At 41.3% G+C, this 26,894-nt stretch overlaps 1 protein-coding gene across 3 annotated transcripts in view; it reads left to right on the top strand.

The window, feature by feature from the left end:
- ptprz1b (protein tyrosine phosphatase receptor type Z1b) overlaps window positions 1-26,681 on the top strand; it is a 58,406-nt gene extending 31,725 nt beyond the window's left edge. The window contains exons 3-33 of one of the 3 annotated variants that reach the window (XR_006369759.1): window positions 1,319-1,498; window positions 4,153-4,304; window positions 4,379-4,474; window positions 4,562-4,628; window positions 5,548-5,705; window positions 7,038-7,188; window positions 8,043-8,227; window positions 8,885-9,011; window positions 9,092-9,144; window positions 9,337-9,840; window positions 9,974-10,151; window positions 10,690-10,917; window positions 14,045-14,189; window positions 14,267-14,358; window positions 14,440-14,525; window positions 16,180-16,200; window positions 16,424-16,520; window positions 16,595-16,677; window positions 17,612-17,746; window positions 17,828-17,959; window positions 18,060-18,217; window positions 18,297-18,432; window positions 19,390-19,536; window positions 19,615-19,708; window positions 20,292-20,365; window positions 20,997-21,125; window positions 21,204-21,356; window positions 21,434-21,576; window positions 21,649-21,784; window positions 22,642-22,843; window positions 25,957-26,681. Coding sequence is in view for 2 of the 3 variants with exons in the window: in XM_044107911.1 (XP_043963846.1) it covers window positions 1,319-1,498; window positions 4,153-4,304; window positions 4,379-4,474; window positions 4,562-4,628; window positions 5,548-5,705; window positions 7,038-7,188; window positions 8,043-8,227; window positions 8,885-9,011; window positions 9,092-9,144; window positions 9,337-9,840; window positions 9,974-10,151; window positions 10,690-10,917; window positions 14,045-14,189; window positions 14,267-14,358; window positions 14,440-14,525; window positions 16,180-16,200; window positions 16,424-16,520; window positions 16,595-16,677; window positions 17,612-17,746; window positions 17,828-17,959; window positions 18,060-18,217; window positions 18,297-18,432; window positions 19,390-19,536; window positions 19,615-19,708; window positions 20,292-20,365; window positions 20,997-21,125; window positions 21,204-21,356; window positions 21,434-21,576; window positions 21,649-21,784; window positions 22,642-22,785 (4,184 nt within the window). In the remaining variant the exon portion in view is untranslated. Of the gene's footprint in view, window positions 1-1,318; window positions 1,499-4,152; window positions 4,305-4,378; window positions 4,475-4,561; window positions 4,629-5,547; window positions 5,706-7,037; window positions 7,189-8,042; window positions 8,228-8,884; window positions 9,012-9,091; window positions 9,145-9,336; window positions 9,841-9,973; window positions 10,152-10,689; window positions 10,918-14,044; window positions 14,190-14,266; window positions 14,359-14,439; window positions 14,526-16,179; window positions 16,201-16,423; window positions 16,521-16,594; window positions 16,678-17,611; window positions 17,747-17,827; window positions 17,960-18,059; window positions 18,218-18,296; window positions 18,433-19,389; window positions 19,537-19,614; window positions 19,709-20,291; window positions 20,366-20,996; window positions 21,126-21,203; window positions 21,357-21,433; window positions 21,577-21,648; window positions 21,785-22,641 lie in introns of all 3 variants that reach the window. The other 2 variants (XM_044107911.1, XM_044107912.1) reach the window with 2 other exon arrangements.
- Window positions 26,682-26,894: the final 213 nt, after the last annotated feature.

Here is a 26,894-nt window from a genome sequence, read left to right as displayed (position 1 = left end):
AAAAAATGTTCAGAGAATATCCCCCTGCCGCTTCGCTGAGCGGCTCATCGGCCTTGGATTCTTTTCTGTACAACTTTGCTATAAGCATAGCTGGTGCATGTGAGTGAGCACATACTCAAACTACTGATAAAAGACCCATTTTTACCTAATTCAAGCAATTGAAAGCATTAGGCGTTTTTACTTCAGCTTTCTACTTTTTAATCTTGTACAAAATCATATAACCACAATGAAAACTCTATTCCTCTGCAGTAAAAACTCAAAAATCTTTCTACAGCCTTAGATAAAGTTCTAGTTTTGTTTCGTCAGTCCACATAATATTTTTCCAAACGTCAAATCATCTGGGGAACTCTTTAAACAGATCCTTGTGTTATTTTTGGTTGTTTTTCACCCTCGATGCTGTTTTTTGCCCAGTATCTTTTCTTATTGTTGAATCATGAACACTGACCTCATCTGATGCGGGCAGTTCTTCTCATGTTGAGCTTGTTTTTTTTTTGTGATCTAATGGATGAATAATCCCTGCTTTCTTGGAGTAATTTTAGGCTGGACACTAAAAAGCTCCCCACTTTTCCATGTCTTCATCTGTGGATAATGATTCCCACTGTGGTTTTCTGGAATCCCAAAGTCTCTGTTCCTAAATGGTTTTGTATTCACTCCATATTGAGCTGTGGCTGCTGCTAAATATATCTTAAATAGACTAGTGTTTTCAGTGATGTTGAAGTTGTTATGTTGTTTGTCGGGTTTCTTTCTCTCAGACTTTCCTCCTTTCCCTTTAAATCTCTTCCACAGCTTTCTACCTTTCTTTTCTCCATTTCTTTTCATTATCTGTGTCCATTACATTTGAAAAACACGTGGAGCAATTCCTAATATTTTTTTTTACATGTACACAAGCCTTAATGCTTCACTTGTGAAAGTAAATCTCTCAGGCATTGTTGGCACTCAGACAACAATTCTGACCACCACAATGCCAGATAAACAAAGACAGTGTAAACACAAAAAAAAAAAAAAAACACAACAAAAAGAAATAGCTTTGTAACCCTTTTCAGACTGATGTTATTGATTTTCTTTAGATCAGGTCATGATGTGTTGTTATGCCATCATCCTAATCTTTAGCTCAGATTCTGGCAGGGATTCTGCCAGAATCATAATACATTCTCTTGTCAAAGGAATCATGTTGATAAAATGAAAAAAAGATTACTTTAAACCTAAAATCTACCGGAGGTGTGAATAATTTTGAACTCCAATGTGAGTGGACTTCCACTGCTTTTTTTTTGTTTTGTTTTTTCTTTTAGCAGTACTAAGCTAGTTTTCATACCTACAGGTGGCCTGAACCAGCAGAACTGGGGGAAGAGTTACCCATCCTGTAACGGCGCCCGGCAGTCTCCTGTGGACATCGACGAGATGTTTACCCAGGTCCGGATGCAGTTCCAGAACCTGCAGCTAGAGGGCTGGCACATACCCACATTGGAGTCCACCACCATCCAAAACAATGGGAAAACTGGTATGTTTAAAACCACCTTCTTTCTTAAAATACCAAAAAGAAACATTTTTTAAGCAAATCCTCGAACTTGTGTTTCCTAGTGAAGCCAGTGTCTCTAAAACTTCATTTTTTCCTGTACAAGCACCATACCTAAAGGTGCAGTGTGTAACTTGTTGTGGCAGCATGCTATATGAGATATAATCTGTGAACGAACTACAAATAAACCAATCAGAGCCAGAAGGAGGGTCTTAGTGCTGCCAATCACCTCCTCTCCATGCTCTATGCCAGGCTGCAGCAAGGAGATCCTGTTACGAATGCTAAGGCTAATTATCATAGCCACCAATTATGTAGAATTAATAGTTTTCCTATAGCGTTAAGTTGTCACAAAAGGGCAGAGCCTCCCATGGCTGCAGCCTCAGGCACCTATCTACCCATATCTTGTTTTTATTTTTGTTCTTACGGACTTGCTGTACTGAACCGTTAATTTCCCGCCTGGGGGGACTGTTGAAGGTATTCTATTCTGTTCTGTTCTCCACCTTTATCACATTTAGCAGCGAATACATGAGGATGATTGACAGCGCTAAGCCCCTTCTCCTGGCTCTGATTGGTCGTTTTTGGTTGGGAGCGGTACATTTCTTCAGATGGCAATAATAGCTCTGCAAGAAGGAGGTGGATCTTTTCACAGATGATCTGTCTACACTGTCACAACATAGTGACAGATTTAACAAATATGTCAAAAACACATTTTTTAATAAAAATTACATGTTGCAACTTTAACACCGTGGAAAAATGTGGGAATATTTTTGATATAGTGTTTGTGTAAAGCGAGACCTGGTAGTCTTGAGCGGTGGAAGGATTAAGTTTTTATATGCCTCCTCAAAAAAAGAAAAAAAAAAACTGATCCACTGCTCCAAGATTAATGACACAGTGAGCTGTTGGGAAAGAAACAAGAAGCGAAAGAGACTATGTAATTGCAAGAAGAGCAATGAGAGAGACGGCACCGAGTGAGGGATCATGTAATGAAAAGAGAAAAGATCAGTGCTGAGAGGCAGCGATGAAGAGAGGAGTCGCTAGAAAAGAGCAGGAGGGAGGAAAGCGAGTGGGGGGAGCATGGACGATGTGAAGAGATGTGAAGTGATGTCTGAAGTGATAAACAGATGAAAGCTGTCTGAGCTACTCTATTCTCTCCATCTCTGCAATACTGCCTGAGCTGCAAACCGTGGTGTGCCTCTGAGAGAGCATTGTGTGTTCCATGAAAGTGGAAATGGCAGAAATCACAACTTGTATAATAAACTAGTCATAATTCTATACCCACGTAGTGTTCAGAAAACGTTAAGACGCCCTTCACAAAAGCAAAGTAGGTTTTAGAGTCTTAATAATTGACTTTAAGGAACAGTTTTCGACTCAACTGGTGTGTAATTGTAAAAAGATTTGCTTTTGAAATGCCGACTTAGCCCATAAACTGCTGTTACACTGGTTCATATCTTGTTATACATGCTGGTGTATTGAAAGGTAAGTGTTATAGAGGGGATTTTGCTGAACGAGTCTTTTCATTTTGATGCTTTCTGAACAGTTCTCAACCAACCTATCTGGTAAAAGAAACAGTAAAAAATATATAAAAATGTCCTTGGAGCTGTTCTAATTAGTGTGTCCTTTGGGATCAAGGGTGTGGATTTCAGTGTTGCATTCAGGAACTGCTACATTACTTCTGCAATGACGTCAAAGTCTCATTGTCTGAAAAGGAAACTTCAAATTTAAAATAAATTCAAATTAATCAGAAAGTGCACGCCTTCAGTTTCTTTATGCTGGTGTGACTCAATCTTCATCAGTCAAAACAACATGACGTTAAGTACTGTTATCAATTGGCTGTTGCTTTAATATCTGAGAAGTTTTGTAGAAGTGGCGCATGTGCTGCATAAATGGCATAAGCAAAATTAGGAGCTGATGTGACATATTTTTGTGTGTGTGTCAATTACTTTCATATTGATTTCTTAACATCTGAGAGCTTTTAATGAGAGAAGCTTGTGAGAACTACTTACTGTTAGCTTAGTTCATCGATTTATTCATACCGTCATGGGCATGCTAGCCTATAACAATTGCTTCGGTGGGAAAAGAAGATCTTCTCCCAGCAAATAGTCCCAGAGTGGCACATTTAATGCTGCTTCAACACCATGAGTGCAGTCGGCTGCATGAACAACACACATAAAGGCAACTTCTCTTCACTCTGACTCCCAGATATAGCTCCCTTAGCTAAATATCTCTCATGAGAGACACACAAAGACTACATTTTATATAACGGCTCTGTCGGCTCTGTAGTGGAATAAAAATCTGTCACGATGCACGGCACGTTGGTTAAGCATTACTGAACGTTTAAAAGTTTCAGCACAAGTGAACTTCTAGTGATGTGGAAATATATCTTTGCTTATGACATGAAAAATATACACACCAGCTCAACAGCTCACACCGTTAAGGTCATTTCTGCTGCAATTTGGAGTCTGCAATGGTCTTTATTTGGATTTCAGGGTGTACCTGTGTAGCGGAAGGTACTTTGGGAATCTTAGGCTGATTGGGGCTTGATGATTTATTTCACGAACCATTAAGGAGCCAAAGTAAATGTATTTTCATTGAGATGAAGTTTTGTTCTGCTTAATCATTTGTTTTTATGAACATTCTAGCGGTCATCAACCTGGGAGGGGACTTCTTTGTAAGTGGAGGAGGGCTGAGTTCCAGGTTTCGTGTATCCAGACTCAGCTTCCATTGGGGGCGCTGCAATGCAACATCAGACGGGTCTGAACACAGCCTGAACGGGATGAAATACCCTCTGGAGGTAAGCGTCAACAGTACGCCACGTGTTTTCTTCTCCAGTGTTGACGTTAACGTTGACTTCTGACTGTGTCGCAGATGCAGATTTACTGTTACAATCCCAATGAATTTCAAAGTTTAGACGACGCGATGGAGAATGGAGGAAGGGTGGCCGCCTTGGCCGTTCTCTTTGAGGTGAGGCGACCTGACTGTGGAACCACCTACCTGTTTCTGTACCTCGCCTCAAATAAAGCAACAATACAATCTTTCTTTCGTTTCCAGGTGAGCCTGGAGGACAATGGGAACTTCAGTCCTATAGTGGAAGCAGTCAGTGGCGTGACCAGATATGGTAGGTCACTACATGAAAAATCTGAGCTTGTTACAAAAGATGAAGATGACAAATATTTTACAATAAAACACATACAGTTAATAGCTTTATCTTGTGTCCAAGTCCTTTTAATCTGTACTTGCTGCTTTAGAGCTCTGGATATCATCAGTTTCCTCCAGGTTTTTCTGCCTTTTTACTCAAACAGTTTACGGAGTAACATAAGACACTTTATGTGTAGATAATCCAAATGTTCCGGGTAATTCTAGTGGTATTTGTTTTTTTAATCTATTTTATTTGTTGACTGCCTTTTTTGTTCTATTCTTGATATTGTTTAACTGCTTAGTCAGTTACAGTTGTAAATATGTTTACATTAACGTGAACATTAGTATAAAGACAGTAATGGTTCTGCAAAGTTAAAGGACTTCCTGTTTGATTCATTCAGAAATTTGACATAAGTTAATATTCACTTATTTCTACTACTTTTTTTTTGGAATAAAAAGAAACATTTATGTTTTTGTTGGTGCATATTACACCTTATCAATATTTAAAGTAATGCAAAGTGCTTATTATTAGTGATGCACAGATATGAAACTTTGGGCTAATATCAGTATCTGAAATGGATATGACCGGTAATCGATAATTACAGATACTTTATGTAATCGATATATATCGATATATATATATATTTCAATATCGCCCAAATTATATTTATCAGACCGATACTAATATGTTTTAAAAAATGACTTATTTCAGCTGTTATCAATGTCAGTGCCAACATATCGAACATCACTAGTTAATTTTTTTTATTTTTATGTAGCATTGAATCTTCTGATAAGAATAATGATTTGAATGAATTACCTACAGAAGTTCTGTGTTATAAACAGACTAGAGAGCAGAATGGGAAGACTTGAGGTTTGACTCCAGTGATTAATTTCCCCAGGTAAGAGTGGATCAGTGGACACTATCACCTTGAGCTCCCTCCTGCCCAACGTCACCGATAAGTTCTACATCTACAACGGCTCGCTGACCACTCCTCCCTGCTCTGAATCTGTAGAATGGATCGTCTTTAAACACACGGTGGCCATATCAGAATCACAGGTCAGTCACTCTCAAATTATGTTGCCTGTTTTATGTAGTTTTAGGAAGGACAAACATAAAGAATGATTGCAATAAACAAATATCTGAATGTTTTTTAAGTTGGGGTGAGAAGTGTTTTCTTACACTTGTGGCATTTTTGTTTATTGCATTGTAAGCAATGATGTGACAAGTTGACACCTAGAGTTTGCTAACTTTACTGCGACTTTGTTGAGTTGTAGTGTGAAAGATTTTTTCATAATCTGTTTATAGTAAACTGTAAAAATAATGGAGTCCAGTCAAAATGAGCCAAATTTAGACCATCCCTTTATTAAGGGATCATAAACATAACAGCCACCAGAACTAACAATAAATGTAAGTGGGGCATTTTTTAACACCATAATGAAATTATGTGGAATTAGAATATTTTTATGAAGTTTATTGTAATAATACATGACTTCAAAGTTTACATAACATTGTTAAAAGCCTGGTGTTTGATAGAAAAAAAAGAAGCTTTTATAAATTACTTATAGACTTTTGTCACATTACACTTAAGATATCCTGTATAATTCAAGTAAAAATCTAACTAAATAGGAAGAGACAAAAATAATAATGTTCTGGTTGTTTTTAGTTTGTGGACACCAGGTTATTGAAAGGAACTTTCTGATTCCATTTTCATATTCTTTTGAGTTTACCGCCACTATCAGTGATAGTGAATCTGATGAACTCAGAAATATTAGTAGGATTTTCCTGACATTTGTTTTTTTTATGCTTTAGCTACAGCAGAAAAAAATAAATATTGCGCCGATTTTCTAAATAATAAAGATGATCTCGTTGTGTGTGTCAGTCAGTGACACTGTGAAGGCATTCACCAATAATTTGAAAGCAACAGGATCTGAACCAGCTGTGGTCGTCGATTTTTAGCTTGTTGCTGGTTGCCTGTCGCTAAGGTGATGTAAAGCGACACGTTTACACTAAAGTGATGTAAAGGATCAGTCAAAATCTCCTCACAGACAGGCTGTTTCTGCTGCTCTTGCTTTTTCATTTGGAACATTTGTCCGGGTTTCACTCTGAAGACGACTCAGCTCTCCCTTTGGTTATTCATTGTTGGCAGAATAATGGAGAGCAAACAGTGGTTTGTTGTGTGGATTACGTGCTCGGATTGAAGCAGGAAAGCAAACCATGGCACAGCTACAATCATGCAAACCAGAAATAGAGCAGCCTAGCAGCAACACGAGGCTCTTTAAGCATCAGTTTTTGGGTTTATTTTGGCGGCAGCATGGAGAGCAGAAACATGTTTCCTCTCAGGCTAACCTTTCCTCCCGCCTGTGTTGCTGTCTCTCCCTCTCCCATCAGCTGGAGGTGTTTTGCGAGGTGATGACCATGGAGCAGGCCGGGTACGTGATGCTCACGGATTACCTGCAGAACAACTTCAGGGAGCAGCAGCAGCAGTTTATGGGCCAGGTGTTCGCCTCCTACACCGGAGTGGAGGATGTTCCCACACCCAGTATGTCATCACCTGATTTTAATGTTTTCTAATTTACCTCGCACAGACGGCACTAATTTAATATTTTTTTGTCACTTTATCATATTTCTAATTGCTTTATCCTAGATGAAAAAGGTCACAGCATAGCTTAGTATTCTTTCCTGCTCAGTGATTGGTCGATTTTCAGATCTATAACAGTTCAGCACCAAAACTGGGAAACTTACATCAACACAAAACACAGCACTTCATAAAACACAGCACTTCAAACTCCCAGTAGAAGGAGCATATCATCATTTTGTAGCATAAAAATAAGTTGGAGCTTTTCACCACTTTGGATTCTGAACATTTTGGGGAGAAATTTTCAGAATTCTCTGTGTCCTTTAAGGTCAGCTTCTTTTTTGATCATAAAAAGTCCTTGACACTCTCCACCTTCATAAAGTTGACCCTGAAGCAAAGTGGATCTTTAGTGTTCCCACTTTGTAGCACACAGTTACTGCTCCGATGAGCGGATAGGCAATTTATTTTGCAGCTCTTTTAGAAATTGAAATAACATATTCAGATATTCATAAAAGGCTCTTTATACTTGTAGCAAATTCATGAATGCAGACACACACACACACACACACGCACGCACGCGCCCAAACACACACACCTGCAGCACATACTCAATGTGACATTTACTCTGAAACTGGGCTTTTTAAAACGCAGTTCCGTATTTTTTGTATCATGTCACTTGACCTCATATTACCTCTGAAAACATTGTTGGTATGAGGACGTTTTACCAATGGTGGTGTCAGCTATTTATTTCCACATTTTGACAATTCACACAATTATTCAAGGTTTTAAGCGAACATATTCATTTCTGCTGTTTCCAGCATGCAGCTCGGAGCCGCAAAACGTCCAGGCCGATGCTCAGAACGACACCACCATCGTGGTGACATGGGAGCGCCCCCGCGTTGTGTTCGACACCACCATCGACTGGTACACCGTCACCTACCAGAGGCTTCAGGGCAGGGATCCGAACAAACAGGAGTACAGGACTGACGGAGACCAAGATGTGGTAGGAGGGATCTCTCTATGGTGGTTGGGGAAAATAGTGTTAAAACTAGTAACTGTAATTACAGCTGATGTTTTTGCTCCATTATCTGCCCACCTCACCGCTACATCTGACACGTCAACGGATAATTGATGAAAATAGCATCAATACCCAGTTAACTTTGTCTTATCAGTCATTTCCATGAAGTGCTTTGTGAAATGGGCTGATTACTCAAGTGAGGAATTATCATCTGAAAAAGACAGTGACTGGAGCTCTTCACAAGAATGAACTGCGAACCAGTTGAAACACAACGATCAAAGAGACACCTTTAAAACTGTCCAAACTGGAAGGATGACTTTTGTTCAGATGAGGTGAAACTAGAGCTCTGTGATGACAGAGACATTGCTTATAATCCAAAGAACATGGCCTCCACTGGCCACCCGCCACTGGGAATCTTTTTAAGATGGAAGAAGTCTCCTGGTAAGGAGAGTCATATGTTTTAGGTCACTGTAGAGAATATAGTGAATTTTATTGACTCGCCTGCACAAAGCACGAACTTGAACCTAAGTGGAAATGTGTGGCATGAATAAAGAAAAAGTTTGTTTTATGTCTTGAAGAAGAGCTTTGACAATGATTCATTTTGTCCAAATTGTGTGAGTTTTTTTTTTGTTTTTTTTTCAGGGTGCCATTATCTCCAGCCTGTTAGCTAATAGCAGCTACGTGGTTCAGGTGGTGGCTATTTGCACCAACGGGCTCAAAGGACGATGGAGTGATCAGATTATAGTCGACATGCCGTTAGAAGACCCCGGTACGAACCGACACAGGAGCTCTTTTTACCTGTCGCTCTCACTACAGTCAGGAGTGTTTATTCTATCTCTGTCCTTCCAGAAAGTGATTCCAGCACCGACACGGTGACAAAGGAGGCTGACAGCCACCGGGAGGTAGGACAGTCTGTTAGCTTTGCTGCAACTGGGCTGAATTTCTGTATCTGCTTTGTTCATATCTGCAGTGTAATTAGTCACGCCCACAAATTATTATGCAAATGAGTGTCACTGAGTTGGCAGTACCTTATAATGGAGTATCTGAAGGCCATTCTAAAGGATGTTGAAGCAAACAAAGTTCTGTCTCTGTAGGGATCAACTGTAACCGGACCGAAGAGGCCAGACAACCAGAATCACCTGGATGTGGCTTCAGAAGACCACAGTCCAGTGGAGGAGGTCCCTGCTGACCAGACAAGAGTCTACCAGAACCAACCTACCCAACATCAGAAAAAGACCACAGATCAAACCCAAATAAACCAACACACTCCGGTCCAGACCGGTAGACAGTTAACGCCAAAGACGCCGTCTGAATCCGTCAACCTACAAGAAGCTCTACCGGACGAGAATACGAGAGAGAAAGCAAGCTCAAACAAGTTGACCCCTCATGGTAGCAACCAGAACTGGATAGAGGACGATCAGCTGATCCCAGCGAACTCACCTTTTACAAGTCCAAGTTTTGATAGCACCAGTGCGATTTGGGTTAACCGGATAACTGAGGAGCCAGGCCTTTTGTTTCCAGTTGCTCGCACAACGGTGCCACCAGCAATTCGTCGGCAAATCACAGAAGAGGCGTCGTTGTCAATCTTGTCACCTCAGGTCAGGATGTACTTTGTTACCAATCATCAAATCCTAAAACAGGTCTAAGATGATAAAAGATTTCACTATTTTGTCTCAATCTTGACATTTTCTCTAACTGTGGGTTCATGTCCACCATGTCTTCATTTTACAGCCATTAGATCCTGATTTACCAGAACAGGCTAGTGAAAATCCCCCCACTAAGTCTGAGCTGTTCACCCACCCAGTGGAGGACATTAAGATCACAGACGTCTTCTATGAAGATACAGTCACCAGCTCTCCACTGGGGGTCATCACCCACCCTCCAACAGGATCTCCTTCTGTGGTTCCAGGTGAGATTTAATTTTGGTCTCCATCTTTGTGATCACTCAAAACGTGTTTCATACTTCGTTTAGGGTTAGAGGTAGAGGCTAAACACTTAAGGCTAGGTATTAGACACTTAGGTGTAGACACTCGACACTTAAGGTCCCTTATTTGAGGTCACAAGCTTTGGGTGATGACCAAATTCTTGATAGAAGCAGCCAAAATAAGTTTCCTCCGCAGGGTGTCTGGGAGGACACCTTAAAGTGAGAAGTTTGTTCATCCTGGAGGGATTCAGAATAAAGTATAAGATTGTAGTTGTAAGGATGGACGGAGTGACTTGAGCATGTTTCTAGTGAGTTTGACTCCATCAGTACCCCTGCTGCTCCTTGTCTCCAAATCTGTGTGTGGTGTTGATGCACAAGATCTCAGGGTGTATGTGATAATCAGATCCTGCAAAGATGGTTGGTATTCTTCGGGTTGCCCAGCTAATTTTATTTTCTATTGCCTTATTGGTGTCCCATCTTGTTACATTGCATAACATCTTTTTCACAAACTTTCTGTCCACAGGTAACGAAGTGCACGAAGACTCAGTGATGATCCCCGAAGAGAGTGGAGCCGCTGTAAGCGAACCTCTGCAAACATCCTTTACCTCAGATTCAGCCAGCCCAACCTCAGAGTGGATAACAGAAAACACTGCAACAGGGGGCAACACTCTGTCTGACTCCTTCTATAAATCCTTCACCACTTCCTCTTTGCTCAGAGGGCTGATGCACACCACTCAGCCCCTGTTCAATGGTAAGACATAACACTTTCTCTGGGAAAGTCACATGTCCCATTAAGCTATCCTATTCCTTTGATAAATGGCTACTAATTTTCATTTTGAGGGATTTTACTCAACAGCAAATGTACCGATGGGCAAACAGCGGGATGAGATTGCAGTGGGTGCTTTTATTTCTGCCTTTAATGACCCACAACTGTGCATCTAATCAGTGCTGTGCCCTGCGATCAGAGGGACATGATGGGGAGGATTCCAGTGGCAGCCATGAGGAATAAGAAGATGTTGATTGTGATTGGGGTGATAATTAGGGGCTTCTCGCTTTCCTGAGTGGCTCTGAATGAAATCTGCTTGACTCTTTGATAAATCGTGCCGCACGTTTCTCGAAGAGGTCCAAGTTTTCTGCCTCATAATAACCTACTTGAACTCACTTAAGCTTGGTGATTGGCATCTACTGCTGGGGGTGTTGTTCTACATCTGTGTTCTTTTCTGTAGCTCAGCAGCGCTCTCTAGTGGGTTCTTTTTTTGCTACCTTGCTTTGTCTCAACTCTAAAGGATTTCTGGCATCTCTTCACTTTCAAGCAGCAATTCCTTGGCTTGCCTAATGTGCACTGGTAAAATTCTTCAAATACATTTCTTATTTCAAAAAGGTAACATTTGAAAAAGGATTCCTCTGTTTTGGCTTTTCTTGCAGCAGATACACCAATATCCAGGACTGAGGATTCAACAGTTGACCAGTTTTCTGGCTTCATAGAGTCATCCAACTCTCTGACAGAGATGAACATAAACCCTACACCGTCTGTCTCTGATGGGGAACTCTCTACAGCTTTACCTCTCAAACCTCTCACCAAATTCACCAACAGTTCCCATCTCTCTCTTGCCCTTCTGGAATACTTGTTTAACTCTTCACAGCCAAATTTAGACCAGCTACCAACCTCTACTATTTTGAGTTCCCAAGATCTGGTAAATACCACTAACTCTCTCTTTTTGCTGTCTAATTATGGATCAGCCATCGCCCAACTAGCAAAGACAGCCCAACACGAAGAAATCAATCAGAACAATTCTCTGACTGGCGTCAGGAGTCAAGACATTGTTGAATTGTCAGAGCTGATTCACAATAATGAAGAGGGATCCAGTGCAGATACAAATGAGGATGAACTTTATGCTAATTTAAGTATGTCTTTACTTGATTCTGGAGGTCTGGGTTCGACAGGGGAGAGTGGATCGGGCTCTGGTCATGACAGCAACATGTTGAGTGGAGAAACGGATGAAGTTGCTGAAGCTCAACCTACATTTTCACCATTCTCACGTTCTGCTGTTAGCATCACTGTGAATTATACTCAAGAAAACAGCTTAGTGCCTCAAAGTAAAATATTTGCAGCAAGAGTTAAAAGCGGGGTAAGTAGGAAACTGGGCAGTGAGAAGGAAAATGAGATGAGCGGAGAGGGAATTGAAGAGGGAAACAGTGGAAGTCTTGAAGGCAAAGAGAACCATGAACACAGAGGGAAGGTGTGTAGTGAGAGCGGCAGTGGGGCTGAGGATAGTAGTGGTTCTGAAGAACAGGCGACTGCCAATGATCACATAAAGCCAAAGCAAGACGATGACGATCAGGAACGTTTCAAAGTTGTAAAAGTTGTACGCAAAAACAGATTTGTGTCCAAGGGAAACAGAACACGCATCCGAAATGAAGTATTAGGATCTGAAAGAGCAGTCAGTCATCAGATGACATCAAGGGAAGACGCGTCAACACCAGACCAAGCATGGTTTGTGACCAATGACAAGAACCTTTATGTTGGGAATGACAAAGAGGATCAAAACACAACTCTGGAAAGCCCAGGTTTTGGACTGAGGTCTAGTGTTGATACGACAGAGGGATATACTGAAAAAGAAGAACTAACAGAAGGAGCTGGTCGTGGAAGTGCTGCTAAAGTCTCTTTGGAGCGTTTCTCAAATGTGACTGGGTCGTTTCAGACTGCAGGAAGCTCCATGTTGAAGGATCTTTTCCCTCTGCTCAGGTTCACTGACACTCAAGAAGGAAAACTGGAACAAAAGGGAGGTAACTGAGACATAACGTTTGAATTTGTCTCTTTAGAGAAAGGATTAGAAAAGTGTAGTAGTAAATGCCAAACTTTTCTACAAAGCAGTTTAGGTTTAGCAGATGTGAGTCTACTTCACCCATCAGACTTAATTAGGTCCAAAGGAGAAATGTAGTCACTGTTACTATCTCTGTCTTTGAATTTCTCGACTTCAATGAGCAAATCAGAAATTCAGACTCATCCTAGAGATCTGAGTTGGCGAGAAAGCCAGGATTCCAGCCTCAGAGGTCTTTCCCAGACTCCTTTGTAGACTTTAAACTCAGACTTCTGATTACAAACAAAGTGCACCATTAGTCTGTCTCTGGTAAGAATCACAAGAAATTTTTAACAAATTAATGAGCTTGATAACAGCTAAGAATAAAAAGACTTAAAACGGCAAAAACATATATTTTCAGTTAAAATATTTATTCACTCAGAGTGAGGCAGAAGAAAGGCAAAATGCTAGTGCTGTGTAGCCTGAAATAAAAAGGAAGAAGCTGTAATGTCTCCTTAGTTTGATATTTTTTAAGAAAAGTAGCCACATATTGTCATAGATTAACTCACATTTCTCTGTGCTTCATGTTCAAAGTGACAGTCATTGTAATTGTGATTCACACTAAAACACAGATTGGACCTTAGTGTCACCGTGGTCAGATTTTTGTTGCAGCACAATTTTCTTTTTCTAAATCCTCACAAAATTCTTCCTTCATCCTTTAGTAATCTTTATGACCTTTACATAGAAGTTCAAGGTCTAAAGTAATAAAATATGACACCATTTTGTGTTTGGGGGTTGTTTGATTTGACCCATTTTGGGCGATGAGTTCCTTCTGCTCTTTAACTTGTTCCTATGTGGTGCTCTGTTGTCCCCCTTGGATTGAAGGTTGATTGTATCTATGAGGTTTCAAATGTAAAAGAAATGTAGCTTGAAAATTAGAGCTAGAGTGTTAGCTCCTTTCAGAAGCTAACATGAGTCGTCATGAGGACAAAATGCTGCATTCTCGTCTTCTTGGTAGCAGGTCTAAACCCTTTTGATGTGCAACATGAGTATGTAAGACTACCTTCTCTGTTTCAGAGGGCAGCAACAGCAGCCATGAGTCTCGGGTGGGGCTGGTTGAAGGCGTGGAGAAGGAGAAGAGGACAGTTGTTCCTCTGGCTGTCGTCTCCACTCTCACCACTCTCTGTCTGCTGGTGCTAGTGGGTATACTCATCTACTGGAGGTACAAACACTCACCCTGTCCATTCTACATCGTGCCTGACCATCTTTTCACGAGCAATTTGGCATCTCTGGTTCCAGAAACTGTTTCCAGGCAGCCAATTTCTACCCGGATGACCCCGCGTCGCCTAAAGTCCTGTCTGTTCCCTCCACGCCCCTGCTGCTTTCCACAGGTAGGGCACTCAGAGGAGTTTTTTTTTTTTCGCTCTTCACCTCGTTAAGCACTGAGACAAACTGAGAGTCTCGTGTTGCAGATTGCCACGAGCCTCTGACGGTGAAGCAGTTTGTGAAGCATGTCCTGGAGCTCCACAGCACCAATACCTTCTCCAGGGAGTTTGAGGTGTGTCACATTAAATCCACATGAAAGGAAAATGGGTGGAATGATTTGTCACAGCTCCCTAATGTGCATCCATGTTTCTTTTTAACATCATGAGCTTTTAGAATTTAATTTGACTCTGTGTGCAGAAAGATATGCTTTAACTTGCAGGAAAGGTCTTTTTTTTTCCAGCAGCCAGATAATATTTTGAAAACTCCCTGATGGTGGGTTTCAGCATGAATCAAGGATACATCTGCATGCTTGACACTTCCACACATGATCCGTTCACACACATGCAGATTTGATTCTTCGAAGTGTTCAGTGCCTTGCAAAACTATTATTACCAAAAATTTCTCATTTTTTTCATGTTCCAACTACAAACTTCTGTTTGTTATTGTTGTTAAAAGTAGGGCATGGTGGCGTAGGGGATAGCGCAACCCACATTTGGAGGCCTTGAGTCCTCAACGCGGCCGTTGCGGGTTCGATTCCCGGACCCGACCGACATTTGCCTCATGTCTTCCCTCCTCTCCTCCCCCCTTTCTTGTCAGCCTACTGTCATATAAGGGACACTAGAGCCCACAAAAAGACCCTCTGGTGGGGAAAAAAAAAAAAGCAGGCATAATTGTGAATTCAAAGCAACTTTTATAAATATATGTTGAACCTCCTTAACTCTGTTACTCCTAAAATCTGGTGAAACCAAATAAAGTTTCCATCATTAAAACAGACTCAGCTCCTGTTTAGTCCATTTAGTCAAACTCCGCTCCGTTTGCGGAGGTGTGAAAGCCCAATCAAACTCTGGTGCGAACCAAAAAACCAAAGTCTCGGTTTGGTTGAAGTGAACTCTTGTTCATTTCAAATGCAGATGTAGATGCCAGGCTGATTGGAGAGCACTCTAAAAACAGGAAGTGGAGGGTTTTGTGGGTAAATACAACCAAAACAAATGCGCATGTCTATCACTAGTGGGAAAAATACCTGATCTTTTCCAAAGAAAGAAGTTAAATCTTACAACTGCTAAAATCTGACGCCACTCCATTGGTTGACGTTTTGTGATGAAGGAATTTGTGCTCTCTCTTCTTCAGATGTTTTTGCGTCGTTTCTTTTTAGTTCTTGGTGCAGCGCCACCACAGGCAAAGGGGTGGAACAGGTTTTTCAAAGGGCTTGGTTCATTTTAATGTTATTTTTCATCAGTCCTGGGAAAGATCATTGGAGTATAAATCCTGAACATTTCTATGTCAAAACATTTCCCTTCCATCTCCGAATAATGTGCCAACACACTGAAGTTTGTGGCAGAGAAACCTCCAGGTTGAATGAATGCATTTGCAAGGCACTGATTGGTGCCCCGTGTCTCCCTCCCATTGTGTAACTGTTTCTGTCTTCCAAATAGTCTACCACTGCTTTACACCCCTTCAATTATTAGGAGGCCCAGGCCTCGTTTCACCCGCCCTGTAGAATAATGTTACATCGTCGCTAACGTAGCTGCTAGCTTGCAGGCGGTGGCTCAGGTGGGATGGTGTGACCCCCACTCCCACTTGGTGCCTCCGCTCTGTGTGGATCTGAACCCTACATTTCAGGACCTGCACTGACTCCTTGTCTGTCGTCTTGTCCCTCTACCCCACTCTCCTTTCACCATCTCCACCACCATCGTCGTGCTTTCCACATCCTCACCACCCTCCATTAGATTGTGAAAGAGTCGTATGAGGTAAGACTCCCCTCCATCCCTCTGCTGCAAAAGGGCTTTTTTTTGTCGTTCTGGGAAGGAAATGCAAAGTATCAGCTTACCTTAGCATCCCTGATTTGAGTCAACAGAGTTTTACATCCGTTCTTCTTCAGCTAGCTGAGAGCAGGCTCACTCTGTTTGTGTCTACATTGACATTTGCTCTGCTCAGCTGAGCCCACTTCTCATTGGTTGTGTTGTGCTTCAGGAGGTGCAGGCGTGTACAGTCGACATGGGCATCACCGCCGACAGCTCAAATCACCCCGACAACAAAAACAAGAACCGCTACATTAACATCCTGGCCTGTATGTGTCTGCTTAGTGCAATCAGTCAGCATGTAGGCAGAGCGTCAGCTGACCGCCTGTTTCTCCTTTCCCAGACGACCACAGCAGAGTAAAGCTCTCCAACAGTTTGGACAGAGATGGGAAGTGTGGGGACTACATCAACGCTAACTTTGTTGATGTGAGTGATTTTCTTCCAAGTGTTTATACCAGGGGTGTCCAAAGTCGGTCCTCAAGGGCCGGCATCCTGCATGTTTTAGTTCTCTATCTGGTGGTAATTACGGCCCTCAAGGACCAACTTTGGGGACCACTGATTTATGCAGACGTAAAGACGGTTATTTGGTTATGCTTCAAGGTTTAGAAAAGCTGGGGGGGTTAGCTTTTCCCCATTTCTATTTTGTCGTGCAGAATAACAACACATGAAACGTTCAAAATCCACATGAATAGTGTGGCCTTTTGTGAAAAACGTGTGTACCACGTAAATTTTACATTTTTTATATTCACTGTGATTTTCAAACCTGAAATCATGATTTTTTTTTCTGGATTACTTCTGTCCTTTCTTTTTGTATTTCCTTCTCTTTGTCCTACCTTTCTTCTTACTGTCCTGTCTTTCTTTCCTGACCTCTGTAATTTCTCCTCCATTGTGCTCTTCCATCCTTTTTTCTGTCTCTTCCTCTTCTTCAACAAGAAGTCACTTCATCAAACCCTTAATAGTTTTCTTTTGCTTCCTTGTGTCCCTTCTTAATTTTCTCCTTATTTATACCCTTCTTCCCTTCCTTACATTCTTACATGTTCTTTCCTTTCTTGTTTTTTGTTCTTTCTGTTTTTGTTTATCCAGGCAACCATATTTCAAGACTGGCCATTGTATAAGAATATATCATAATTTCATGGTTAAGTTCAGTACTTTATTTCTTAAAGACAGTAAAATCTAAGGAAAGTTGAGTTTTAAAAAAGTCAGTATTTTCTATTTCTTTTTTAAACCAAGGTGTAGGAAACCTTACTGTCAATCTGAAAGCCAGAAAGTCTGCAGAGAACAGTGGGGTCTTTGGGTTGGGGTTAGGGTCACAGCTGACGCTACCACTAGCAAAACAGTCAAACTGCTGCTGCGTTTGCAGGGTTATGAGCGAACGAGGGCCTACATCGCGGCTCAGGGGCCGCTGAAAGCCAGCCGGGAGGATTTCTGGAGGATGATCTGGCAGCAGAACGTCGGAGTTATTGTCATGATCACCAATCTGAAGGAGAAAGGACGCGTAAGACCCGACACAAACACTGAAGGTCTCCACCAAGACCAGCGCCGGGTCAGGATTTCATGCCTCCTCCTTCCTCTGCAGACAAAATGTGACCAGTACTGGCCGGAAGAGAACCAGGAGGAGTACGGTGCTTACCAGGTGGCTCTGAGAAGCGCCAAGACACTAGCATACTACACACTCCGGACATTCACAGTCAGGGATACAGCTAATAAGGTACGTCATATGCACATTTCTTATTTCTGTTTACCACACAGAGAGCCTGAACTTTTGCAATGTTTCAGTGCTAAATAGTTGATATCATTTGTTCTTCCAGGTGCCACAGAAGAGAGTGGAGCACACGGTCCTGCATTACCACTACACCCAGTGGCCGGACATGGGCGTCCCAGAGTACACTCTGCCTCTGCTGTCTTTCATCAGGGCGTCGTCTCGGGCCCGGACGCAGGAGATGGGACCCGTCCTGGTTCACTGCAGGTAGAGCTGAACACCATTTCTTATGTTATCAACAACAGTACAGCAAATCTGGCATCTTCTTTTCATCTGTCTATTTCAGCGCTGGCGTAGGAAGAACAGGAACCTATATTGTGATAGACAGCATGCTGCAGCAGATCCACGATCAGGGAACGGTAAACGTACTGGGCTTCCTAAAACACGTCCGGACACAGAGGAACTTCCTGGTTCAGACGGAGGTAAAATCAGTCAAACTCCACTAGATAATCCCTTAATATTAAGCATCTGTCATGCTCTTTCCTTCCTATAAATGCTTTCAATGTTAAGACAGTAAGATGATTTTGTGAAGCATCAAGTCCTGTTATATATTGTCATGTTTGATCTCCACTTCTAAAACCTACATGTATGTTGGGATCAAGGTTGTGTAATCCTGTTTTCTTCGGGTTGCTTTTTTATTAACATTAGGATATTTTAATATAATATTTTAAGATCAACTGTCTATATGGCAATGACATTTCAAGGTTCTTTGAATGCCTCAAGTGACCAAATAATTATTGACCAAATTAATCAGAAAGTAGGTCAAGCCGTCAGTTTCACTTTCAGTTTCAAACGTCAGTAATGCCGAGGTGAGTGGACCTTCATCAGTGCACACTGCATAGTTTAGAGTGAGATTAAAGCTGTATTTACACCAGGGGAATCCAGCTTTGGTCTGCTTGTTTGTTCACAGCGATCCATGCAGTGGTAGTGCTAGCGACACTGAATGGCTAACGCATGATCCCTAGTAACTGAAGTCCATGTTTCCTGGAGTTGGTTCGTACTGATGCAGGTCTGTCAGCACAACAGAAGCCAACCGCAGAGCTTGTTTGGAACGGACCTTGACCCACTTTTTCAGGTGGTTTTGGTTGTTTGATCCACACCAGGATATGCTTGAGTGTATTCACGCCTGCACCAGACCAATAGGGGAAATAATCTGCTGTTTAAAGCAGACCAAATGTGTCAGGTGTAAACACACACTTGGGTGACAGGCAATAGTGTGACAGGGGGACATAGCCTGAGAATGTCAGCTTATCCAAAGGTCGTCCTTTGTTGGGGGTAAATGTCTGAGATTTAAAACTCAGCGTTAAGGTTTTAACCCAAGCTGCCCATTGCAACAAAGTTTTAAACCTTCAGTTTCATTGTTCCTCCATATTTCCCAGGAGCAGTACGTGTTCATCCATGATGCTCTGGTGGAGGCCATCCTGAGTCGGGACACATCAGTCACGTCTGACCTTCTCCACAATTACGTCTCTAACCTCCTGATCCCAAGTGCCACAGGAAGAACGCGCATGGACAAACAGTTCAAGGTGGGGCCTTCATTTGATTCCTTTTCCATTGGTTCTAAGCGATCGTTTTGAAGCTGACCGTTCCTCTCGACCTTTCAGTTGATAAGTCAGCGCCAGGCAAAGCACGCAGACTACAGCACTGCCCTGAAGGATGGCAATGCTGAGAGGAACAGAGCAAGAGCACTGATGCCTGGTAAACTAGACTTAAAAGAACCCATGTGTACTGCCACATTTTCCAGTAACCATAGTTGGACGTAATATGGTGATATTTATGATGTACCATTGGGAAAAGAACAGAAGCCCAGGTGGGATCTGTGAGATCAAACAGCAGTGTAGAATCCATGTTTTGCATGGTTGACAGTTTGCCTATATCAGTGCTTCTCAATTCCAGTCCTCAAGCCCCTCTGCTCTCCATGTTTTAGATGTGTCTCTATTCCAGAACAGCTGATTCTAATCATTGCATGACCATCAAGTGCTGCAGAAGCCTGTTAATCAGCCATAGATTCAATCCAGGTGTGTGACAGAAGGGAAAAACCTAAAACATGCAGGGCAGGGGGGGCCTGAGGACCGGAATTGAGAAACACTGGCTTACATAGAGTGAGTCTGATCTGGGCAGAATGAAACCTGAAGGACAAGCTTCAGTCTCACTGCAGAACAGTGAGAGTTGGCAGCTATGATGGTGTTTAAAGTGGATTCATGTCAAAATAATGTAAAAGATCAAGTAAGCAAAACGACGTTTTGGTTTCTTGTGAACTTATGTTTCTGTTATTGTCTAGTGGAGAGATCAAGAGTCTCTCTGGCGGCTTCAGAATCCAACTCCACTGGCTACATCAATGCCTCCTATGTAACAGTAAGTGACTTTTTACTGTTACTTTAACACTGTCATGTGTAATATTTAGGAGGATTATTCTGAAGAGTTGCAGTATTAGTAGCAATGGTAGTGCGACTTTGGTATTAGGAGCAGAGGTGACATCATCCTACTGTGGATCAGTTGGTGTAAAACAGGATTGTACTAATATTTACGTTATATAATATTACAAACTTAACATCTGGAATTTCTCCATCTCACTGATAACTGAGCCTATGCTAACACCAGCCTATCCAATGTTAATGGACACAGAAAGTAGGCAATCCAGTGGGTGACTAGCCTCAGTATGCTAATCATTAGGCTCTCCAATGCCAACGCAAATGAGTCCTCTCTTTCTGAACTGCCAGCGCCGGTCACTCCGTTACCAGTGTTGACCGATCACACATCAGATCAGTAGCTAGCTTCAGAAAAGATATAGCTGCCTATGACAAGGGAGTAGCCACTGCTGAGTGTGCAGTAGTTTTAATTTTGGCCATAATACCGCACGGTAGTCATCTGCGTTTTGACCTCTAAATGTCAGTACAGCCCTCGTGTTTCTCTAAATGTCTCTCTGTTGGTTGCTGTTTTAAAAACCCTCCGGAGTTCTTCAGTGTTACAGCACCTGTTTTTACAGGGACACCACTGCTGTAAAGGTTTCATAGTGAGTCAGACTCCTCTGAGCAGCACTGTGGAGGATTTCTGGAGAATGATCTGGGAGCACAACACACACACAGTTGTCTGTCTGCCGGACACAAACAATCAGGTACGACCTGCTCACACTCTGCCTTTTGGACTAAATGAGTTCCACTAATGCAGCTGCATTCATTTTTTTATTTTCTAGATTGAAAAGAGGGACTGCTGTGTCTACTGGCCTAGTAAAGACCTGCCACTGAGATTTGATGCATTCACTGTGTCTCACACGGGGGAGGAGCTTGTACATCTGACCAATGATGAGAGGGTTTTTGTGCAGGATTTTACAATGCAGTCTCCTCAGGTGATAGACTCTCACACACGTTACTATCAAATCCTCCAACAGAATAATTCCTGATGCAGTGTCCCTGCCTCCCCCAGAACGATTGCATCTTGCATGTACGTCAGTACAGCACCCCCTGCTGGCCGAACCCAGACAGTCCCATCAGAAACAGCTTTGACCTCATCAGCATCGTCAGAGAGCGCAGCAGACACTCACAGGAACCCGTAATCGTTCACGATCCGTGAGTAAAACACGCAGAGGATTCCTAAACGGTCGGATTCCTTTTAGGAACTAAATGTGTGTTTGTGTGCAGGTTGGGAGGAGCTACGTCAGGGCTGTTCTGTGCCCTCAGCACCCTGTTCAGCCAGCTGGAGGAGGAGGGAGCCGTGGATGTCTACATGGTGGCACGGATGACCAACCTCATGAGACCTGGGGTTTTCAATGACGTTGTAAGTACTGGAGAGGCGACGGGTTATGGAAGAGCATTGAATTTCACTTGAGCAACTCATTCCCATATTAAAGTTTCAAAAATAAAAAATCTGAACTTTCTAAAAACAAACAAAAAAAGAATTATAAATTACAGTTAATTTGTGTGTGGAAGCTGAGAATAACTTAGTATCAGTGTGTGATTCTTTTTTCTTTTTCTCTTAAAGTGTATTATGGAAGCCTGTTTCTGCCACTCTGGTAAAAAATAAAAAAATCTCATAAATTCTATATTTTTTGAGATACTATTTATGTTTCGAGATACTATCCAAATTTTGTGATGGTATCAAGACCCAGGATAAAGGGGGCCTCCCCCCTGTCAGTGAGCATTACTCAGTGAGTTGCTTTTTTTACCCAATGCATGGGTGGATATTTAAATAATAAGAATTTTTTTTATTTAACATACACAGAAAGACAATAGATTTTAAATGATTGAATTGATGCATTTGTGGTTTTCCGTATATGCTGTGCTATAAATTGTCTTAAGCCGATTATCCATTACTATTTTTAAACACAATCCTTTTGTAAGCTAGCTGTAGCGTCGCACTTTGAGCTAACGTCACAGTAAATAAACTCTCAATTACATGCAGTACGTTGTTGACCACTAGGGGGCACCCGCGGATCATCAGTGGACTGGGGGCCACAGTTTGAGAAAGACTGACATAGACCATAGAGCTATCTCCTAAACTTTACTGATACCAGAACACAAACAACTTATGGAATTTACATGTTTGTATACAAAGTAAATAAATCTAAAAATCAATTAAATTTTTGTTACTTTTGTTACATAAGAAGCTGTGATTCTTCCCGACCCAACTCACAGGAGCAGTACCAGTATCTGTACCGAGCCATGCTGAGCCTGGTGAGCAGCCAGGAGGACCAGAGAGCCCTGCAGAGTCCAGAGACGAACGGGTCGGTACCGCTGGGGCAGTCCAACGCCACAGAGAGCCTGGAGTCGCTCATGTAGCCCCGCCCAAACTCCCACATGCTGGGATGGATGTCTGGGCCGTTCATGACTGTGGAAAGTGAGCATCATAATGCTTTAATGTCCACTTGGTCAAATGTAACAATTTATTATAATACTCTTCAGCCGTCAGCTTTACTTTCAAAAACAGTAAAGCTCATCACAGGGAGATTGAAATACAGCGCTGTTAAAGTGCTCATTTATTCAAATCTTTTAGTTTGACCTGTTTCATAATCTGAAAACGGAACACAGCAGTTCATCATCTGATGAGCATCCCACGTTTCCCCAAGCACCAACGGGAAGTGATGACCTTACTGATTTTGTTGTTGACTTTAACCCTAAAGTTTCTTTTAATAATCGTGGATAATAAATTAATAGATTGAAATGTTTATATTTTGGCTATGCTTATGCCTTGAAAGCAACAGAAAAAAAAATGTCATCCCATGTGGCAGATAAAATACTGAAGTATTCCAAAAGTTCTGATTATAGCATTAACATGTTTCGAAAATACAATGCAGGTCAAAGGTTATGACAGAGTTGCAATGTTTAGTGGCAATTAGCCAAAACATCAACTATAGTTTCAGTCAAACTTGAATAAATAACAGAAGCCTAATATACACGTTTTAAAAAAACTATCATTAAAAGGTCTGCAGTGACATCAGGCTGTGTGAACGCACCTACAGTTCAACTTTATTTTCCCCACAGGATTAACCAAACAATCTGTTAGCATTCTCTTTGGGTGTATTTGTACCTTACTTTGTTGGAGTGAGATATGAAAGCATCTAAAAGGAAGCCATGCTGTTTGAATTCTCTAAATGTTAAGGCTGCTGTCGCTGTTTTTTATGCTGCTGAGTGTTTTTGCATTGCTAAAAAAGGGCTTTACGTTGGTCTAAACATGAAGAGTTGAAGCTTCTGTGCTGGTATTTTGTTGTGTATAGCCCATCTGTATTGGGATAAAGGGTGTAAACTCGTCGATGTGCTACTGTGGAAAGACAATAACCCCTTCTCCATTGTCAAATCTCACTAGCTGGTTAATATCTGGTTAGGTTCTAACCAAAGTTGGGTCCTTCTCCATTGGCATCATGTTCCTCACTACGTGGGTGAGAAAGTAGGTGGGCCGTGAGCGTACAGTAGTTGTGGTCGACACTCGTGCGATGTCATTTATGCCCTTGAGCGGCCAGTTTCTCCAAAATCTCCAGATATATTTCTTGCGTTCAGTTGACGCCGTGTGTTCTCTTCTGTCACCATTGCTAAAAACATTTGGACCTCAAGGTCTGACCATCTCGCCAACAACTATGGTCTCATCCTGGATTCAAAATGGTGGTTGAGAAGGGTTTTCCGACATAAATCCACTGGCCAGTCAACAGATGAAGCCTGCTGTCAATCAAGTCATTCGCACAGAATACCAAACTAGGACCTGCTATAACACAGGTGTCAAACTCCAGTCCTCAAGGCCCGCTGTCCTGCAGTTTTTAGATGTGCCACAGGTACAAAACACTGGAATGAAATGGCTTAATGACCTCCTCCTTGTGTAGATCAGTTCTCCTTATGCCATCTACTGAGGATAATGAAACGGACGTATCAAAAGTGAAGCCATGATGTTGTCTACCCAACATTTAAAGAATTCAAAGGCGTTTCAGTTATTCCAGGTCCCACTCTTGCGTCATTTAAAGCTCTCACAATTGCATATAAGATCAGGAGTTACAACGTGAGAAGAGTCTAAATGAGAATTGCATTGTCCGACCTGACCTTTGAACTGTGGTTAAAAACTGCTGAGTGCAAATGCCTTGCTAACTCTAACAACAGCCGCAGAATTTACATCTAAACATTTCTTTTTAAATGGTGATTCATTATTGTTTGATAAAGAGGTTAGTCACAGATTGGTAGCCAAAAACAGCTTTAGTACCTTACCTGTTCTTACTAAAGTGGATATACAGAGAATAGACCCCCCTGTTAAAAATCCTGGTAATCTTCTTTTTTTTTTTTTTTTTTTAAATGAGACTATGAGAAACAACCTCAAAACTTTTTCCACCTTTCCTGTCCTGAAGCACATTTTAATTTGATGTCTATCAATCAAATGTTGACTTGGCAACCCATGGCAACACAAATGATTTCTGTCAGATGTAGTTCTATGCTCTTGCTTGGTCCAAAGCATGTTTTTTTTTTTTCTAAGTCATTCATTTGTTATACATATTTTTTTTTATTTCTGAAGTGATACAGAAAGTTAAGTTCAAAACTGCCAGAAATTTAAAACTTTTCATAATTTCTTCCGTCACAATTTTTCCATATTTGACTGAATGCTGGATTAAATCAAAACGTGCGCCTGCCACTTACTGTGTTAAGGGTTTGAATACTTACACAACTAGGTAACCCAACTTATGTCAATGTGTTTTTCTAATCTTTGAAAAAATAAAGAAAATACTTTAGTTATTTAAAAAATCTTTGAAATTCTCCAAACCGTGTGGTATTCAAAGGATTCAACTTTACATGGAGAACATTATTCTAGACAGCCAGGTTTTTGTGATTTTCTTACAAAAACGTAAACTTCAGTTTTGTTGATTTAGTGAGTTGGAGAAGCACAAAGTTTTTCATGGCGTGCCCTTCCGTTTTTCCACACCATGTCTTCATATTGTATTAAAGGTGGAAAAGGCTTTGAAATGATTTGATTGGGGGGAAATTTATTTATTTTTGCTTTTCATCACAAAAACCTTGCAATTTTACAAGGGGGTGTAAAATTGCAAGACTTTTAAATCTGCTGTTGTGTATTTAACCGAATAAGAGAGATTAGAGAAATGTGAAGATCTCTTTTTCCAGTTGAAACCAGAAGTTTACATACACTGACCCATAACTTTGTTTTCTTTGACGTCTGATGGGAATGGGCCAGAAGTCCAGCCCACTAATGTGAATGACCAACCACTTCAAAGGCAACGCTGCCAAATAATGAAGAAATGTGTGTATGCTTGCGATCTAAAATAAATAAATAAATCTGGCATATTTTTGCTATTTTTATGGCATTTACCGAATAGAAATTATTTTGATGACTAACTGACCTTAAACAAGAGACATTTAGTCAGTGAGGGGGAAAATGTATGTAAACTTCTGGTTTCAAGTGTATCCTGTAAATCTTTCCATTCCCTATTTTTTTTTTTTTTGCCAATCTGTTTTTCTCTGTAGGGTTTTCAGGCCTCTGATAGCAGACTGATGCTGTAGAAACGAGATACAGATAAGAGCAGAAATCATGACGTGGCAGATATGAGATGAGCTACACTTTGTTTTTGCTTACTTTGTCTCCTTGCCAGTGCCTTCTGTAAATCACATTAAACCTCTTTCGGTTCATTTCGACGCCTACTCTGCTGCGACTCCTCCTGCTGAACGCTTAAGAAGAAATCCAAGCGGCACAAGTAGCAGCGAGAACCTGAGACCAATATTTTATATTTTCTCTTCAACGCAAGCAAAAAAATTCAAAAAATAACTTAAGAATTCCAGCCGTTCCCTCGGAAACCTGCTACGACTGTTGCGGTTTTGTAAAGATGCGGGAAAGTCAGTGATGTCGCGTCGAGCTCAACAGACTGTGATCCTGATCCGCTTCACCTTCTGCATGTAAATACCCCTTTCGAGGCCAAATTACTGTATGTTTATACTGTACCTTTATATAGTTTTCTATTTTACTATACAAGCTGATTTTTCTAGCCATTTCCAAGAGCATACTTGTGGATTCTATTTGATGAACTTAGCCTGGAAATATTGATTATGACTATAGTTTTAATTGAATGTTCTGGAATATGTTTTTATCCCTCTTGATTATTGTAGCAGCTTTGTGTCTTTCACCTTTGACCTCCAGCTAAAATCTGGGGAAGTGTTTATGTCAAACCATAAAATTAAAAAGATTTGTTTCAAAAGTTTTGGCTCTTGATTTATTTTTGTTTGACATATTATCAGTTGAAGGCCCTGTCTACACGACGACAATTTCTGGTGAAAATGGAAGAGTTTTGTTGTGTTTGGACTGAAAGCACCGAATGTTTTCACTGAACGGGTTCCAGAGTGCAATGGCTCTAAAACATACCGGTGTCTTTGTAATCAGAATAAATTGATCTTTTCTGTCAGGGAATCCA

This window comes from Gambusia affinis, linkage group LG23, assembly GCF_019740435.1.
Source record: "Gambusia affinis linkage group LG23, SWU_Gaff_1.0, whole genome shotgun sequence".
NCBI lineage: Eukaryota > Metazoa > Chordata > Actinopteri > Cyprinodontiformes > Poeciliidae > Gambusia > Gambusia affinis.
This window is presented reverse-complemented; position numbering and strand designations above follow the sequence as displayed.